The sequence below is a fragment of the Haemaphysalis longicornis genome, unplaced genomic scaffold (genome assembly GCF_048455015.1).
Source record: "Haemaphysalis longicornis isolate Haplotype H1 unplaced genomic scaffold, Haemaphysalis longicornis Haplotype H1 scaffold_3, whole genome shotgun sequence".
In the NCBI taxonomy this organism is placed as follows: domain Eukaryota; kingdom Metazoa; phylum Arthropoda; class Arachnida; order Ixodida; family Ixodidae; genus Haemaphysalis; species Haemaphysalis longicornis.
The window spans coordinates 102,873,467-102,893,627 of NW_027526335.1; the positions used below are offsets into that span (position 1 = coordinate 102,873,467).

At 47.5% G+C, this 20,161-nt stretch overlaps 1 protein-coding gene across 2 annotated transcripts in view; it reads left to right on the forward strand.

Moving 5' to 3' along the window:
• Positions 1–20,161, forward strand: part of LOC144174971 (cell adhesion molecule Dscam1-like) — a 706,974-nt gene that overhangs the window by 528,961 nt on the left and 157,852 nt on the right. For both annotated transcript variants that reach the window (XM_077703963.1, XM_077703962.1), the window contains exon 4: positions 15,362–15,526. In XM_077703963.1, coding sequence (XP_077560089.1) covers positions 15,362–15,526 — 165 coding nt within the window. The remainder of the gene's footprint in view (positions 1–15,361; positions 15,527–20,161) is intronic.

The following is a 20,161-nucleotide window of genomic DNA, read 5'->3' on the forward strand; positions in this document are numbered from 1 at the left end:
CGCTCTTTTTTTTTTTTTTTTTTACAATGCAGCTGCTTACACCGCCCTACGTTGTCGGGATATCACAGCGTAGCTCTTGCGAGTGCTTTATCACTTGCGAGGGCTTTATTGGTAAAGGTAAGAGCTTTGAAGCCAATCACGTATGTTTTTATTCGAGATGAATAACCTCCAGTTTTCAAGAGGACCTCATCGTGCCACAAATTTTTTGTTTGTTTGTCTATAAAGCTAATGCAAACTGATTTTTTTGGGAACAGATGAACAGATGCAGTGTGTGGACTATACAAGTAATAGCCGGTATTGGATCCTTGTCGGGCGGTTCAATGCCGGATAGCGGCATTTTTTTCTGGAGAATTTTCTCGAAACGCTTAGCTTCGTGTTCTTTTTTTTTTTTTTGTCTTCACAGATATTTATTACGTTGTAAATGTCAGGTACTGGAGTCGTGGCTTCGGCAATTTTTTAACCCATTGTTCAGTGCCCAGTGTTCAGGGTCAAAGAATCGCACCTGCCCTGTACCCTACGGGAAAGGAAGTTGTGAGGGCGGCTTTGCATATGGGCGTGATCTGGCGTAGATGACGCTTATCTGCGAGCAGGCACAGGACGAACTGTGCGCACGTTGCAGCAGGGAGTCACATACCAGTCGACATATTGTAACTGAGTGCAAAAGTATATGTTCAGTTCTCAGTGAGGGAGACATCCAGCTTGCCGAAGCCCTTGGCGTTAAAGGAGTACGGATACAAAATTTTCGTGTTAAATTTTTTTCTCTGCTATGGGTGCCTACCAGCCCGCTAATATAGAATGACACATGAGGTGGTGGATCACAACGTACATACTTCTTGAAAGCCCCGTTTATTCACGTCAGGAGGAGGAGGAGGAATAAACGTGTATCTGAAGCTGTCAGCTCTGGGGAAGAGTCCTCATTCCAGGACCCCTTGAGTCTGTCCGGCTTCTTGGGCTCGCTGCACCAGCCAAAGCTGGTCGTCAGGGTCCGAGCTGGACAGTGCTCTCTCCCAGTGCTCAGGGGAGGGGAAAGGCAGGAGGGGTAGGTGGGGGTTCTTATCACAGCCCCACATGATATAGAAGAGGGTTCCCGGAGCCTCGCAGAAGCGGCATTGCGAGGAGTACAGGGTGGGGGCCAGAATGTGGGCTCTAGTGGGGTGGGCAAATGTGTTTGTCTGAATGCCTCGGAGGTGGCGTAGTTTCGGCTTCGATTAAACAATACCAAGGCGGCCCCCATGACAGGAAGGCGCACTTGACGTTACTGTTCCCATCGCACCAAGGCCGGCCTGGACGCGCGCGCACGCACGTGTCCAGGCGACCGTGGTCGCAACTGCCCGGGCCGCATGACGACCTTCCTAAAACTGTGACGTAATGCACAAGGTGATGAAGAATGCAACAACAGCAGCCAAGGCTTTGCTGCCTCACTGGAGCACTGACGTCGGCAGTTTGGGGCGAGGAGCAGATGGCGTCATGCTGATGCCGATGTCGAAAGGGTATCCGTTCTGCGGCGTGCAAAGTTTAAAATTCATTTAAAGTATTTTCTAATTAACGGTATTGCAACGTTGTCATCCCACCGCTGACAACCCGTTGCTGCATACGGGAGGGCGTACCCGAGCCGAGCTCCGTCGCCTCTGAAATGCGTGTGGTAGCGTGGTGAAGCGAGCGGCCAGCCAATGTTGCTGCCTTGAAGAAGACCCGAAGCCGAAAACGAACTTAAGTTGTTTACTTCATGGCGAGAGATGGGCCCAAGCCAGACAAGAGCAATGCCCCGACGGGCAAGGTTACAGCACAGGACTCGAGCGGAGTGATGAACTACAGCGCATGGGGAGGGGTCTTATTTATACCCAAAGCGCTAACGGTCAAACAAGCGTTCCCTCTAGGTTGTGCACACGACACGAACGGCACAGACACACCCAACACTCTTTCCCGAGTTCGTGAGCGTTCGGTACTATACTCGGTGACAACTTAAGAACGGCACCGGAAGTTGCCACTGTGCCTTATCACCGTAGCCGGATGTATCTCCGCGCGGCGTAAGTAGGGCCTTACTGGGAATATTTTGAACATGGCGTGGGCCGTTCCCGTGATTTTCTGGACTTAATATACTTATAAACGACTCCAGTGACGACAAACAAACTGCGTGAGACAAGGCAGACGATATCACGCATTCATAGCAAACCCCTTTCAAAACGCGCGCGCAGTGACGTCACGGGTCCGGCGCTTTGGCGGAGTGATACACTACATGAGGTGGTGCCGTTCTTGAGTTGTAACCAAGGAGGTTAAAAAAAATTGGAATTTCTTTTAACCTCCTTGGTTGTAACCGAGTATAGCGGCGCACGCTGAGTCCGAGAGAGGGGAGAGAGGAGGTCTCCGCATCGGCTTCCGTGTCCTTCGGACAAGTTGAAGCATGCCTCGTCTGCCAACGCCGAAGTTTGAATCACGCCGATACCGAGGCGCCAGCGATCCAGACATGTTACGACGCGTTTGAATCCGTTGACTGCAAGCGTGAGTCACCGACAGGGGGGCCTGCTTGAAAGGCGCACGTAGTGGAGGCTTCGCCACACAGACGAGGAGTGTTGCACAAATCACTGCGGCGGGCTGATTCGTAACAACGGTTATGGTTGACATTTCGCGAAGTTATCTCCATATACAAAGGAAGCTTTCCACACAGTTATCTCAGCTTTGAAATTTCGTGTCAGTACATCTTTAAAGGGGCCATGCAGTCAAAACACAATTTTTTTTCATTAGAAACATTGCCTCCCTAGAATCATACTGACACCACTTTTAACGTAAACTTCGTTCAAATAAGCTTTATAATTAAGAAAAATGGGAATGGCCATGTGTCTCACGAGCCCATTTCCCGCACAATAAACTATGACGTGTTATGCGCAGCTGTGCGATAGTCTGAAGCCAGCAAAATCAGACGCAACTCAGGAAGGCATTATAAGCTTGCAGAACCAGCTATTTTCGGTTAAATGTGATGTATATCCATTTTATAGCAGTAAGAATGATGGGGTAAACAATAGAAGTTACGAAGTGCATGTAAACATAGAAGTAGCACTGCTTGGTGCTGTCGGTACTGGGCGCACTGTGCTTGCTATAGCTGCCCAGCCGTTTAGTGCGTCGGGGTTGTTTCACACGACGCTGGTCTATTGGCGTAAGCGACAATGTCTTACATGACCCTGTTTGTCGAGCATACCCCTTGTTTCACGAAACGATTACTACCGTGACAAGAGCAGGCCAGGTGCAAATACGGTCAGAAACAAAACAAAGGCGGAAAACGGTCCCGCATAGTAAGGTGGCGCCATCTAGAAGGACTTTTACTGTTTAAACGGGCTCATGCACAGAGACCCTTCCGTACCACGAAGGTATAGGAGAGAGAGACAGATAATGCTCTTTAATGTTAACTGGTGCTGGTGAGGTCAGCCCTGTTAGGGACAAGGTTTACTTCACCAGAACCAAGGTGTAGGAGGACTGCTAATAAAGAAGGCGGTCCGCAGTACGCTGCTTACTAAACAGCGCATTAACGCTCGTTTGAAGACCGGTCCTGGTTACGCCATTGCAGACGCAACGACACACACGATTTGGCGGGAGAATCAAAATTATAACTTAATTTTTTTTTAATTTCTCAATGAATAAAGCATCGTTTGCTGCCGGAAAAGCGCTGAGGGCACTATAAAACACCAAATCTTTCGAATAAAACAAACTTGTATTTTGTCTGCACGGTCCCTTTAAGGTTAAAGGAAAAGTGATTTGGAACGCAGTAGAGGTTAGTAAAAGAAGGTTATAATGTTGGTGGGAAAAGAGGGGAGAAGTAGCTAGCGAGGCATTCGAACAAAGAAGTCAGACTACCACAAAAATACCTTAAAGGGTATTTTTTTCACGGAGTGGTTATTGTACTGGCGTTACGACTAAGGTCGCTGTGAAACACCACCCAGTTACAAAGGGAAGCCGCAAAACATCATCATCATCATCAATTTCACACTTCGTTGCGGATTTTTAATTACGAAGAAAATGTTTGGTTAACTGCCTAAAACATGTTGCAACGAAAACCTAGATTTCATTCGAACCTGCAGCACCAAATTAGTCGCTCCAGAAAGCCACACAAATCTGTTCATGTGTTATAACAATTTTTAGCGTCCAATTCTGTGTTCCGTTGCCCGGGAGGCACAACGGGTCACTTCATTCTCTAGCATAGATATGTGCGCCATATCTTGTCAAGGTACGTACTCTGTGAAAACAGAACAAAAAAAATTAAAGCGATGGTTTTGTTGGCTCTCCCTCGAGATTTCAGGCTGGTCGTTGCTTCCTTGCCCAGTGAATCACAGGATCGCCAAGAATATCTATCGTAACGCGGGCATCGCGGAAAAGGAAGGAAACGAAACCGTGGAGCCTACGCGGATATATTGCAGAGCCTACACTTTTAAATAGCTTTGCTTGGGTTTGCGGTCTTACCTTAGGCATTACGGGCACGTGGCCATAAGAAAACACCTGTGCCCACGTAATCAAACTCGGCGTTGTGAGGAAGTGTTTGATAGTGTGTGCGTGTCCTGCGACCGAAGCGGCAACGAGGATAAAACGAGTTACATAGGCAACTCCCGCACTCATCTCATTAGCATGTGCGCCAACGGAGCGCGAATCTAGATAAACTCAAGCACAAACACAATAACGAAGTTTTTCTTCGCAAATATTCCAACATGTTCATTGGAGCGGCAACTGCTTTTTTTAGGGGGGGGGCTTCTTTTTTTGGCAAGTGGGTGGACGTCCTCATTAAAATGGAGGCTAATTAGCATTAGCAGAAACAAGATTACCAGACGAATAAGGCTTAGTCGGTCTCCATTTGCGCTTCTTCGTTGACGGGGGCTCTGCAAAAAAGCCTGCTGCATTCTTCGGCGTGCTGTCTCCCGGCTAACGTTTCTTTCTGCTCGCGGACAAATGACACCGGTCCTCTGTAATCACATGGGCAGTCAGGGTGGCTCAAATGTACAATAATTGCCGTCATCACAGTGTCGTTAGGCGAACTACTAAATCATTTCTTCTCTACGTGTATGATGTAATTAGCGCGGCAGGACGGTTCGTCTTTCACCTTAGCAGATGCGGGACGCCCAGGCATCGTCACCCGCAAAAACTATAGTAAGGAAGTAGCGGACACCTTCTTCCAAGCCTCTGTCTTCAAGGTTTTTAGTTGTGCTGAAAAGTTTCGCATGCGCACCCTTAGCTATACTTTTTTTTGTTGTTCTCGCTGATAGAGTGGGATGGGACGAGCTCACGCGTTCAAGTTGCACATTTTCCCACATGCTTGTAACGGGATTCTTTTTCCCGGATTTCTCAAGTTTCTTGAAGGTCAGGTCTCTACCACGGTAGCCTCACACAGGGCAAACAAAAAGCTTTATAGTATGTTATGCTAATTCTTCAGCCTCAATGCAAGAAAATTATTCCAATCCGGGTCTCGGTTACAAAAGAAGCGAGAAGAACAAAAAGCACACCGCTAGGATGAGGCGAAATCTGTAGTTTAAAGTTTCTAGTCAGGGTCCACCCATAATTAAACCCTATTTTGGGTGTACATCGTTACTAGCGTTGTACTGCGACATAATTTTTCTTGAAGTTAGGGGGTTGAACTGAAGTGAGTTTTAATGACTGGCATTCCACCATTTACGCGATAGTAATTTTTCCAAAACTTAAATTTTATATAAGCGGAGGCTTTACAAAGTAATGAGCACATTCCACTTTTGGTTTTTTTTCTGCGTGGAGTAAAAGTAGTTCACCATGTTTTTTTTGTTTTGTTTAGTGCGTGTACATTTTTTGGGTCATCTAAGTGCATGCCATATATACGTGCCCCACAAAATAGCAACAAAAATGTCCTTTTTATTGCCGAACTGGCAGTGGAAATTCTGGCTTCAAAAGAGACGCACGTATGGCTTGGAGGAGCCGTTGGATTCGAGAAAAAAACACCGGGTGCCCTCTTCTCAACAAGGGTTGGTGATAACGGCGCCGTGGGCACCTTCACGGCAATAGAAGTAACAGCAGTACTTGCAAAAGTCGTAGCACCCGTAGTAGTAGCAGTAGAAGTTGTAGTAAAAACGTTTTATTGAGTCGTTAAAATGTGGTAGTTGTTTCCCGTTCCAAGAACCCATGAGATGAGCGAGAAGCCTTCGCAATGTGGGCAAGAAGTCGCTGGACGTCCAGGTGGATCCTGGTCATCAGGCCTCGCAAAGTTCACGGTTGGGGAAGTTGGGATGGGAGAGGCGATAGGTTTGGGTTCTGTTTGCACTCTGTTATAATACAACGTAGACTTCCGAATGAACAAAACGGAACTTGTATGGAGCTGGGCATTGGGTGGGGAACACACGATTGAGCCGGACTGGGTGAGAAAAGGGATTGGTTTCCACTGTACCGAAAAACGATTCTTCTGCTTTGGAGAGTTCAGGAGGGAAGCGTTGTCCGTTGGTACGGTAATATTGCGTAATGCCTTGAAAAGATACAACGGCGGTAGACGTTGCGGTCTACTAGGAGCCTGGAGGGAGAGGGAACAGGTTTGTTGATGGCAAAAAAAATTTGCCTGTCAGCGACGAACGGGCAAGGTAGAGTAGCTTCAGAGTAAAAGGGCCACCCTCCTGTCTATAGAAGTTTCTGCGGAGTGGTTGAATATGTCATAATGATATTGTCCTTCGTATAAATACGGGATAAGCTGGCAGCTGAGGGATAAAACGGCAAACGACGAGGGTGGTCTTTGGGGTGACTGGGAAACGTTTTGCCGACCGCTAGAGTACGCACTACCGTTCGCACACGAGGCGTCTGCACGCTTTCCACAGAAAAAAGTTCGGTGCGAGGCGTGGAAGTAGAGCACAAAGGTCCCTTGCAACTGTTATGCGAGCTTGATACGTGTCCAGCTTTTCGCCGGCAGCAAGAGACGCATTGTTGTAGCGGGCTTCCGGAAGTCAGCTGGGAAGCTTGCGACGGAGTACTTGAGCGGGAACTTCCGCACAACCTGTGCTAACCAGCTTCGTTAGTCTTTCCGCTTTCACAAATATTGCTGTAGCCGCTGCGGTTACTTCTTTCACCGCTACCGCTCCCGATGTAAGGTAGTACTATCAAACGGCTAACCTGTAGAGAGAGAAGAAACTTTATTCGAGCCCATACTAGTACATTGAAGGGGCGTAAGGGAGGAAGTCACCTGGCCTTCCCCGTTAGATGGCGGCCATGGGGCCGTCGGTCCTAGCGGCCTCTTACGCCACTTAGACGTGCTGTTGCTCTGAGTCGGGGTGAGAATTGAGAAAGGCGGCCTCGCAGTGCTCTTGCTAAGCTAAGCAAAGCTAAGATAACCTAAGCTAATCTTCATTGCGCTAAACTGGAATAGCCTCTCAGCGTTCATTGTGCTCCTCACGTTGTTTCCCAATTATTGATTTGGCATTATGTTCCGCAGGATCTCCTTGCCCCTTATTTTTCTTTTATCCCAGCGGTATATTGACATTTCTTAGGGGCGAAGCCCCTTAAGGGCTGGGGCTGTCGGCATCTCCTGTCGTCGTCGTAATCGTCGTTCATCTCATGTAGTCACGGTACTAAAACATCGGAAAACTCGTTTTATGCCTCGCGCTAGATCGTAACGCTAACTAAAAAAACACCGGGACACTCGTTTACGCCTCGTGCTAGAGAGCTTCGTGCTGCAAAGACAGTGGACTTTTACAGCAAAGCTCTATACCTGTACCCCCCCCCCCCCCCCCCCACCCCAATGGTTCCATCTCTGTTGGGAAAAACACCAAGGCGCCAAGAATACACATATACACTGCATGCTCCACCCCCTACCAGGTTTCAGGCTAGTGGATATAGCCCGGGATTTTTTTCGTAATCTTAGTCTATAAATAATTCTGCGTGATGGGCGAAGAGCGATATTCAAGAAGTTGGCCGTTATGCAAGTAAGCGGGTGAGAATAAATTGACGCAGGATTTGGGGGCCTCATTTTTAGGCACACTTTTTCGTAGGCTGTAATTCATGCGTATTATGCACTTTTCTCAAATTTATAGCGGGGGCCTTATTTTCCACTTCGTGAAGTTCCCATCAACTCGCCATGTTGTTTTCCGCAAAAGATCAGCGACGTCTGGAAATAAAGATCTGGCAAAATTACCCGTACTTTGGCGCTCAGCGTACGGAAATCCCAACCAAGTTCTGAGATTTCGTCGAGAAGGCGAACAAACACTTGGTAAATGTTTGCACAAGAAAAACGGCGGCTAATCCAAATGAAATAGGCAGATTGTTATAGTTTCAATCACAGTTTAAATCATCCCAAAACGATCTAGTTCGCCGAAAGGCGAGCGAAAGGCGTGTGCTTAAATTTTGATCCTTACATAGTCTTTTCATTCATTCGTATCTATTTATTTTCACCTTCTTCAGTAACAGAAGTTAGTCGTCAGTTTTAACGCCAATATGCAACTCGTATTTGTGTTACCGCTTTTATGGACATCCTTACATTCGTCCCGCTTTCGTTGGCTACATGGCGCATGCAGTTTATGTGATCACTATCGGTTATTCGAAGCCGTGACAGCTGAAAGCTTTACCCAACAACCTAAAACCATGCTTATGCCGCAGATTAACTAACATCGTGTTGCTTTTATTTAATTGCAGCGCACTTTAGGGGCTCGCAATGTCGTCGTAGCTCGCTGTAACGGTCGATGTCAAACGACTGCCGGAATCGGGCGGTGCCGCGAGATAACGGACCCAAGTATAGCCCGGCATTTCGTCGTGGGGCATCCCGTAGATGCTTGGAAAACCAAGCGGTTTAAATATTGATAACCGTTCGAAACTTGTGAAACGCTGGCGCTTGTCATACATCACCCAATGTTTAGCGCAAAAAAAAAAAAAAGAAACTACAGGTATATATTACGGAGGCGGGCACTTGAATTGCTTGGGGTGGTAGCAGTGAGCGGATAACACCGCCACAGCCCGTTACGGCGAATAACTTTCTCTGCACTTCAGTCAGCTTCCACGTTGAGTGGAACGGCTTTAATTTTTGTAATTTTTCCTGTTCTTCATTTCTGCGTCCTACAAGTCTGTGAAGAGAGAGAACGAATGGAACGCTTTGGGATCGTTTTAAAGGAAAGACGTTGTGGCGAAGTTGCCTTGTTACGTTGTTGCGAAGCGCGGGGCAGAGCTGAGCTTCGGAGCTGTCGAGCCGACGGTGAGTTGCACCAGCATTATATACAGTATGTATAAGGGTAACAAGGGCCCTACATGGCTCGCACAGAGGCGAGAGCACGTCTTAACTAAGTGCCTCGGCTTAATGCCGCACTCGCCGCCTTTTCCGGGCCGTTTTTAAACCACCTGGGGTCCGTTGACACCGCGAGCAGTTCGAATCCGTCCAATCAGCCCTCTCCGCTGGCCGTAGTTTGAATTCGACGAATTGAGGCGAAGGGATTCCGTCAGACGATACCAGCGACGGGAAAAGGGGAGGCGACTCTGCGGCGCCGCTTCCTGGCCTGTCGGTGCGTGCACGCTTGCCGCGGGCCGTTTGACCGAGGCGTGATTCGGCCCAGCCGTCGGCGGGTCGCCAGCCCAGCGAATTTGTGTCGGGCACTTTGGCACAACAGCATGTACTATCCTATTGTGATGCTGTTACGCTAGGGCAGTAACAACAATTTTACTGCGTCTCGTGAAAACAAACCATAAAATGTTGCTTTTATGCTTACCTCTTTCGAACTTAAACGCGGTCAAAGTATCATTCTTGTGGCCAGAATGCAGTAACAAACGCACGTCGTCTTCAAAACAAAACCCAGTCGCATTTGCGGGACGTAAAGTTGCTGACGGGTTACGTATTCTTGCCAGCCAAGTTTTAAAACACGTCCACGTTACAGCCAAACTTTGCGCAAGTGGTATTTTAATGGAAGAGCAACCGAAAAGCACGCCGCCTTCCTCTTTGCGTATTGCCTTGTTTTCCAGCCGTTAATAGGACCCGATCGGAAGCGAAAAAATAAAACAAGTAGGACTTTAAACTGTTGTCCTTCGACATCGTAAAACGATGATATTGCGACTGCAAACACAGCTGTTTGGCCCGCCGGATGAAGCTGGCACAACCAAGTGCCGGTCAGAAAACATTTTTGTTGGATATTGCGAATTGACGAAACATTTGTTAAATCGAGAATGAGACTCCAGGTAAACGTACAGGGGTGAGTTGCCTTCCCTTGTGTATAACCGACCAATGCAGGAGAACGGTCTCTTTAAGTTCAAAAACACATTTTAAAACCGAATTCGTTTGTGAGTACTGTATGCTTCCGGGTGCAACAGAGCAGTAATGCAGTTGCCACATGCACGCTTGCTGACGTTATTGCACGTGACTGCTTTTCCGCGGACTGCACGTCAATTCTACTAATGGACATAAACCAAGACCGACTGTTTTCCAGGCGTTTTCTGTATAATTAATTACCTTTCTTCTAAATACGAAAACGCCACGATTTTTACCTACCCTGTTATACCATTACAGAGTCGCGTGTAGGTTTTTCCTCATTCTTGTTCATGACACGCCGTCACAACTTCCGCACTAAAACCTTCAGCCGATATTGCGTGTGTAGGAGGCGAAATCTAATTGCCGTGCAATTTTATGAACACAATGCCCAAACAAAAGTAGCTTCCGTGCACCGTTGGTCGTCGCCTCTACGCCATTGAACGAAGTTTTTCGCATCATTTTGGCACGCCGAGCTATACTTGCGCTAAAGGAATGGCCCTGGCAGCTGCGTTGGCATGCGTCAATAAGCATTCGGGGCTCGCGTTTGCCGCCGGCGAACTGCGCAGGCCGTTTTCAATGCAGACCGGGTCACCATTTTGCATGAGCAATTTGACTTTTCAAAGTCGTTCCGCGAACCAGGCCACAAACACCAAGCTGCTTCGAAATGGCGGCGGGCGTGGAATACTGGGATATCTCATTTACTGTTTCTTTTATTTGGGGAAACACTGCAGTCGACATTTCGAGTTCTGACGCTGGGCGCACCTTTCTACTCTCTGCAGCTTTCACCTTCCTTTTTTTTCGTTTTCTAATTTTTGCCCACCTTCCCATTTCACACGCGCCGAATAACAAACTAAGCTATAACCTGGTTAGCGTTCCTGTCATTCTTTTTCCTCCTTCCTACTTTCTTCTTTCTTGCGGAGACACGGGGAAACCATCTCGATTTCTGGCGTATAAACTTTGTTTTAAAGGCGTCACGAAAACAAATTACAGCTTTGCACAGTTGGAAAGAACTGGCCTTCGTTAACTCGGTCAGCTCCATTCCAACCACAAAGGATGTTTTTGTTTCTTTAAACTGGAAAAACGTATGAAATAGCGAAAAAAATGTGGTTGATCCTTCTTTCATATTCATTTGTAAAACGCAAAAGCTAAATGTGCCTTAACAGGAGCATTTGAATGTTTATTGTGCATCGATATGAACTTGCACATCGCTATTTATATTTCGGTGGTATGGAACCGCTAGACGCATCAACATTAGACACTGGATTACAGGCGCCGAAGCATTAAGTAAATCCGATTGAAACCCGAGGCGCTCGCAAACTGTGCGAACGAAACCGAACGGGTTGTCAGTGAATCGTTTGGTGAAGTCACAGTACGCTACAGCGAAACGAGCATGATTTGCGGGTCGGCAGCAGTCTTGTGGGTGTGCTTGGCGAGCGACGTCATGCTGGCGGGTCTCTTATGCAAAGGTGCGACGCTTGCGATGCGACATCAGCTTGTGGAACGCGGCGGCGGCGTTCCACATAGGCGGCGGCCGGGTAAGCACAGCAGCTTCCGCTGCTGCACGCTGTCGTATCGAGACGCCAACTATCGGCGCTCATTAGCGTCATGACGCATTACCTCGCTTCACCTCTCCTAGATGGCAGCACCATCTGAATGGACAAGCTAGAGGGAAGGACATAAGTCGCGTTCGTACATCGACCCGGGCATGACTTCATGGCTCAGTCGGTAGAGCGTTTCGCACCTCCCGCTGCGGCCAGAGTGATCGCGGGTTCGAAACCTATCGCCGCCGCGCCAATGAAACTTTTTCTGGTGATGTCATTTTCGTGACGGATATGACACCGGTGAGGTTTGTGTACCCCGGCATAAAACAATGTCGTGGGGAAATTCCACATGTCGCCCAACGTGACGCAATATGACCAGGAATGGCACTGTAGAGGACAGCACTAAAACGTAGTAGAGTGTTGATAGCACTTTAATATTAAAGGGGCACTGACACAAAATTTCGAAGGCGAGATAACTTCGGAGATAGATTGGTGGGAACACACATACATCATCTGCAAAATATCAGTGGCGAATACAGCCTAGAACATATTTAAAATCAATTTTAAAGTGTGCGAAACGCAACCGAGCAGCCAGCAGAGAACCACGCGCAATCGACATCCCGAGGATATCGTGTAAATAAACAACATCCAAACACGTCACGAGTTTGTGTTTGCCGCTTCCGTACTGGCGGCGTTTTTCGGCGGCTTGCCCGGCTCGCCGCTCCAATCGGAGGGCCGGAGGGCGGAGCTTCTGCTCTCGAGAACGAACGACCCGATCGTTGGCGGCGAAGGCGCCGTGATTTCGTCAGCTCATCGGGCAGCTGGCCGCGACCAAAGTTCTATACAGCGATTCCAGGCACTCTGTTTCTATTACTGTGTATTACCATTGGATGCGAAAACGCACCGGAGGCACGAAAAGCCCGCTGAGCTAGCCGCACGGTCGCTGTGCAGGCGGCGGCCACGGCCGCGAAGTGGCCCAGGCCGGCGCAGGTAGCTCGAGTGATAGCTTGTTACCGCTGCACGAAATTGTCCCTAAGTCCCGACCATGGTGGCTTACATATGTGATGGCGGGTTGCATTAAAAATTGTCATCTGCACCGCTTACGAGAGCGGCACTCGAATATCCGCCGCAGTGCTAAGCCGAACACATCTGTAGGTGGACCTGTAGGCAGATCGGCCAGCTGCTCCCAGCGCGCGTCCTGCCACCCACCGTCTCGAGCGTCGCGCGTCGTTCTTTAGCCGCGGTAGCATTTGCACTCGCAGCGCCTGCGTCACATCCACGGTCGCTTTTTAATTAAGCGCCTCGCGAGATCAGTACGTGGGGGCATTCGCAGAAACTGCCGTCGATGCGGATTCGACAGTGCTCTGCTGTGTGATATCCCTTCGACGGTCACGTGGTCAGATTTGTTCACACAAAATCCACAAAATCCATCGTTTCGCGGCACTCGCTGAAACCGAAACTGCGACTGGCCGCATTGAAAATGCCTCTAATTAAACAACCGTCGCACGCTGAAGCAAATGAGGTTTCTACAGGTTATAAGTAGGTCACTAGCTACTTATCGCAAAAAAAAAAAAAAAAACAAGATGCAAAATTTTTGTGTCAGTGCCCCTTTAAAGTGATACGATCGAACGGAAGTAGAGGCTTCAGTAGATCGACCAGACGCCCAGTCATGTTTCTCAGCGATGCCTTCGGTCGGCGGCTTCCAATCGCGGAAACAAGTTTCTGTGACGTCACACTAACGTCACCAGAGCAATAATGCGATGGCGACTTCCTATCCGCTGACAGGAAGTCGCCATTGCTTTATCTGTTTTTCCTAATACATTTGCATTGTTTGTTTCAAGTGCGCGGTAACATTGACATTATCGGGGCAGAGCAGCTTTTAATGAACCAAGCTGGTACTTTGTCTTAATGGCCCCTCTACATGATCGCTGTCTGACGCCAACGTGGTAATAAATAACGCAAGTGTGAATTTTCAGTCACGCTTGGCTGCGGTGAAGCAGAAAATATATTTTCGCATGGCGCCACTGGTTGTACGAAAAGTCTGAGCAAACGTGCTCAGCCGCATTGGCAATGCCATTACGCGCGATTTCAAATGCATGCAAGCACATCTGTTCGCAGAACCAAACGGTACGTCAAAATAAAAATGCGGTGATCAGAGAAAACGCCATCATGTGACCAGTTCCGCTCAGTTTGGCATCCCTCAAGTTTTTTTTTTTTTTTTTTTTTGGGGGGGGGGGAGGAGGGAGGGCTTCGTTATGACAGATAAAGCTTTCACTGGCATCATAATATTTTAAGCAGCCCAGCGTCATATAATTAGTTGCGGGATATTACCGACAGACACGAGTCAGATCCTTGTTACATAATTATGCCCCTTCCAGTAAAGCTTACGGATTGACAACAGACCGGAATCCATAGTTGTTTACAGCTCCACAGGGAACTAACAAATAATTAGAACTAGATGAAACTAGGTGTAATGACAGAGTCTTCTTAGTGATCAGTTACAATGTGTCATTTTTCATTATGTCCACATTAATTAAAAGCTAGAGACTATTTGCGAGAAAAGTGGGCTTTGCCGCAAACTGTTTTGGTCTGCGGCCAGCTGATATGATTCAGTCATTTGGGTGGTGGCAGTGGTATACATCCTGGCTGTAAAACAAAAGCTGTCTGCTCTTCTGTGTTGTTGCTTCTTCAACCGCCACCACAAATATTATAATATTTGCAAAAAAAAATTAATGTCCTTCTACTCTGTGTTCAAAGACATGGAGGCTTCTCCGCCCGCATCGCCAACTGCCTCTGCCCGCCGCCATCACTCTTGACGCAATAGCTCGCTGCGCACGCGCTCTGCTGCGAGAGCGATTCTTTTTCGCTCCCTCCGATGCACCGTTCCCACTCACCAGTGTCGGTAGATGCGACAGTGCAGCTATGTCTCTTATAAACCTAGCAAAGCTCTCTTCCCTTAGTTTTAACTCCTTTCCAACCGGTTTTAATGCGTGACATTGTTTGCGGAGTACCCCCAAAGCCAGGACCGTGTAACGCGCTGCATTCTCACAATAATGCAGATTTCTCAGAATTTCCAAATGTAATCGTTATAATAGAGTTAATGGAGACAATTGGTCAAACGAAATTGGAAAAACTAAATATAATAAAAAAACATAAAAAATTACGGGAAATGGCGAACCGTGCAGCGCCCTTCATTTCGACAAAATGCAGATTTCGCGAAAGTTCCACCTGTAATTAGCGTAAATGGAGATAACTGGTCGGACAGGATTTAGAAAAAAAAACAAAAAAAAATGACTGTGAAGAACTAACACTCAAGACGAGCGACATAAGAATGCTACGCAATACTAGAAAATTCTTTGAATTTCTGTACAATTTTTTGCGTTCCGCACATGCACAAGGTGGTGTTGTGCTCGTACACGGAACCACTGGATTTTTCCTTCGCCTATCCATAAAAAGCTTCGCTTTAAAACAATTTTTCCAGCGACCATGTTGCTCGGGAAAATGCGAATCAACGAAACAAAAGTTACGGTAACCAAAGTTACTGCTAGAGTTGCAGCGTTAGCAGGGCTCGAGTGATATGCCGTCACATTTTCGTCATTTTCTCTTCTTCCAGCGACCGAGCTGGGCCCCAAGTACCGGGTCACTTCAGACGGCGACCTGTGCGTGTTCGGCGCGACGGACGTGTCTGACGCGCGGCATCGCTATCGCTGTCACGTTCGACACCGGCTGACGGGGGACATCCGACCCAGCGTCAGCGCGGGGAGCCTCTTCGTCACCGGTGAGTCTCCTTCCACCACCCGCCGTCCCGCACTCCCACTTTGGCCGCTTATCCTAACGGAGAAGCCGCAGCCCTCTGTTGTATTCTTGCCTCTTTCACTGCTACGGTTGTTGAGTGATGCGTTTACTTTTTGTTGGAAAGAAGGGAGGTAGTCGAAAGGCGATCGTTATCGTTTTTTGAAGGGAAAACGCGCTCAAAGTTTTCAAGCATCCTTCAATGCTCGAAAGTGCAATATAAAATTGAGTAAAAGTGATGCCTTTGTAGGTTTTGCTGTTACGGACGTCAACATCAGTGGCTCCTAGGATCGTGGAAAAGTTTTGTTTGTTGTTGTCGGCATAACATGCCTTTAGCCCTGCCCAAACCTTCTACAAAATGTTTTGCGCGCGTGAGGGCGCGCCTCTGGGAGTGGGAACCATTAGCCCTTCTTTAAAGAATAAAAAGCATCGCCGAGTTGGTACGTTCGGAAATCAATGTGCATTCAACCATCCGAGCACGATGTCACCCTGATAAGAAGTATTTCCCCGAAGTTTCTTGCGCACGAAATCTAGAGCGTTATAAGGTGCACAGGGAGAGAAAATATCTCTCACGTTTTCAACATTCCAGAGCAAACCAAAGGGACAGCAAAAAGTATACCGTTTTGTGCCGAAGCTGACACAAACTCAAGCTAAGGATTGCAAAAATAACAGGATAATAAGCCTGGGCCAATTCCTTACTTAATAAACGAAAGTAGAGAATAACTTTAATAAATGAACGGATGGTCGTTGTCAGGACTGCACGTCCAGGCTTCCTTCGCATGGGATGCGGGGGACCAGCCTATCCTTGATGTGGGTTACCAAAATCTGAGCTGATCAAGGAAGATGGAGGACGCTGTTAGCCTGTCTCTGTGCAAGGCCCTGTTACTATAACCGAGAGGCTCGGCCAATCGCCCTTTTTATCCGTACACATACACTATTAATGTAAACGTGCTTTGCTAATATTGCAATTAGCATAACTAAATTACTCCTGTAAGACTCCAGTGGTGCGATTGTGTCCCCTGCTTACCCTCGTTTGTACGCTTTTACCTTTGCGTCGCTTTCCTCTTTCCTCGCTTCCGAATTCCTCGCCCTTGTTAACCGTATATATCCGCTATTACCGTACACGTGATTTGCTAATTCTGTAAACAGCATTTTTAAATTAATTGAGAGCTCAGTGCCCGTCTCCAACGTATACATTTACATGTCTAAGGCCGCAACGCATTTACTGCGTTCTCATCATGCTACGGTCAGCCATCGGTCATGGTCTAGGCGAGGCGGGACTGGCTTGCATTACGTAGGCACTGGGTCCGAATCTCAGATTTACAATCTCCCAAATTTTCCTGTTTACTTTTTTGCTCGTATTCTCTTCGCGCCATCGGTCATTTTTGGAACAATCACTCGCCAAGATGGATGGGGTGCCAGATTTTCGAGTTATGGGGCATTCAGTGCTTCCTCATTAGGGCAAAAAAACGGCTCCCGACCTTCATCTGATACGAATACGTGCCGCATGCCATCACCGTAGCTAGCAGCTTCCGTTCCCTCATGGACTTCCGGCAATAGCTGGATAATGCGGGCGTAGGGCAATAGGATCCCGAGTAATTTGGTAGCGGACATTATGGTCCCGGACAAAATGGCCCTGGGCAAAACGGTCCTGGACAATATGGGGCCAAGTGGAAACCCGGAGAAATGGTCCTAAGTAAATCCCTCGACCTCGTGAAAAGTCGTTGATGTCTGTAACGATTACGTTTTAGGCAAGTGATGGATATAGCGAAATCTTGCGTATGTTTCAGCCTTCTTTTTGAAATTTCAAGATGTTAAATGAAGCTGTAGAAAAATGACAAGTCATTCATCTTGTACATTCCGCATCTTATTATAAGGGTGTAGGACCGGTCGTCACATGTCGTTTTTTTTTTTTTTTTCATTGGCCGATTTGTAATAGGCCATTTGCTCACATAGGGCCATTCACATAGAAAACTTCGTCATAGGGCTGGAAAACAAATCTGGCTTTTATTTCCTGTCCATTTTTATTTGATTTGTTTTGAGAAGTGCGAATATAGTCTGCAGTGAAGCACAATGAGCAGCGACCCGACGTCGCTCATATTCGGTTACACTGTGCTGGCATGTACTATTTGCTAGAGAAAATATTTTGTATTTATAACTACTACTGCAGTTTTGTTAATTAATGTGAACACTTCTCATAAACGAACGCGGAATGGCTCATGACTGCACTTCGAAAAAAGTCTTTATTAGTCAAAATTGTAACTTTCGTCTTGCGAACTCCTCTTTTCCTGCAGGCTCAATGCAGCGTCTATTCGTTAACTTTTGTGCGAGTGTAGGAATAAATGTTGTGCCGGAGCATAGCGTTAGTTCTGTTGGCGGTTATTAATTCGAAGTCAATATCAAGAGTAAAATCACACACAAAAATGACATCTTTTTATGCAACGCAGCACTTTGCCAGGCTAAAAGTAAAATCAGAATTCCTTCATATGAGCAAGTGAGAAATCAGCCAGGCTAAACAAGGGGGCACGGGGAGCAATCCTCATCTCTCTTCCAGCAGTTTACCTGTTATCATCACCAAATTCTGTAATTTCACATGCCCAGCTTCCCGCTTCCTTCTCTTGTTGATTCTTTCTTCACTCCAACCTTCACACCCACAGGCCTATGCCAAAGCAACATGACAAAACGGCCGCACTAGGCTAAGGCAGTTTGCAAGAAAAAAAAATAGTAAAAAAAGAAAAAAAAACAGAATAAAAGAAGGAAACATGCCATCAGTCGCCAAACAATATGGCCAACCGATTACTCGCGATAATTTGCACCAAAATTCTTTGCACGCTTCAAGCTGACTTAAGACCATTTCGTCCATGTTTCCACCTGGGACCATTTTGTCCGCGACCATTGCGGCCGGAACCATATTCGCAAGGCGCGCAGATGGTGGCGCCGCGCGGTGGCAGGAGGAGAAATCACTCCATGGAGGATCGGCGAGCAACGGAAACGTCGGAGCCCGCACGCCCGCGCGTTGGCCGGCAGCGTTCGCCCGTAGTATCACGGGGATTTTGACGCCGTTTCACGTGATAAAAAGCACAACATTCACCGGATGCATGTGAGGTTCTAAACGGTCTCGTGCTTGGTACACCGCGTGCAAGAGATTGCAGAGCGCTGCACGAAAACTAGGAACCGAAACACGAACCGAACACAGTGCGCATGGTGTGTATTGTGATGTTTTAGTCCCTCGTCTTCGTGCAATGCTTTTAAATCCTTGCAATTATGTACCAACTCGTCTAAACAACAACTGTGCTATTACAGGGTGGACGCCTTTAGTTTCCGTCGCCCTTACTCGACGTTTATGCGTATGACAAGTTTGATCCAGGTCGCAGATGTCCGTCGCCCTAATCGTGCAAGGAACGATAACGATTCGGTTCTATAATTTCAGTTTCTGCGTGCTCATGTTCTTACATAGCAAAGCAAGGGTGTGAGAGCGCAGGCATAACACATTTTAGTAGTGAGATGTCACGCTGAGCCATAATCTGTTTACAAAACCTACGGCTGTCGACCGTTTCTGTGCTTTGCGCATCGTGCGTTGTGCGGACGCGTTTTCAGAGAGAGTTTTAGCTAACCGTGTTCGACGGTCCGCTCCGGTATCGGCGGCACACTCAGCGCAACCGGAGCCAATGCCTTTCGCGGCCAAGCGCGGCACGCATGCGCAATGGCGCTCCCGCTTGCTATCGGAGCAGAGCGGACCGTGAAAAACGGTCAGCTAAAACTCTCCATAGGCACATATTAACAAAGCTGTTTAAACGCACGACACCGAGAGGGCAGTTTGTGATTTGGGGACACCTTGGCCATCACATCAGATTTCACAAACAGCCTTGCCCAGGCGCGCTAGTTTAGAACCAGCATTACAATTAATGGTTTACGTTCGAAGAGCGTTGTGTTTCTCCTTTAGATTTCCTTGTTTCAGGGAGCCGCTTCTAGCAATGCATTAAAAGTTAGGTGATAGTAAGAAAGCAGCTCAAGCTTGTTTGCAGGTTAACATTCTGCCTAGAAGTTTCAAGCGTTTAATCAGCTCCAATCTGGAGCCACAAAATTGTTTTGGCTGGTTTAGATGTGTTTTTTTTATTTTTTGTTCTTTATAAGCAGCATCTTATCAAATATTGGTTTTAGTAGGGGGCAATGCGACTACGACTGCCACGGTGTCGACCGGTCGATATTCTTTTAAACAAAAAGAAAACGTCACGCTTAGGTAGTTTGATCGAAAACGTTTATATCCTCGCCTTCGCTGGTGGTAAAACAGACCAAGTGGGAAACTATACTGTTCACGCTGGTCAGGCCACTGACTTGCGTGTTCTGCACGGAGCGACACAACGTACTACCGAGCGGTATACTATGAAAATGCCTTACACAGGCAGAATGTGCCAAGTAATCGGGCGTTAATAAAACGCCTAGTAAGCTCGCGTACTCTGATAAGTCCGAACCGCTAATGAGCGAACTCTACTAATTGTGGTGGTTGCTAGTGAACTAGCGATATTTTCAGGCAGAAACTTTCTAGCGTCAGAGATCGAGCGCTGGCCGCCCTACCGCCGCAGCAAGCGACGTGAGTGGCTTTTGGCATATCTCTTCACCT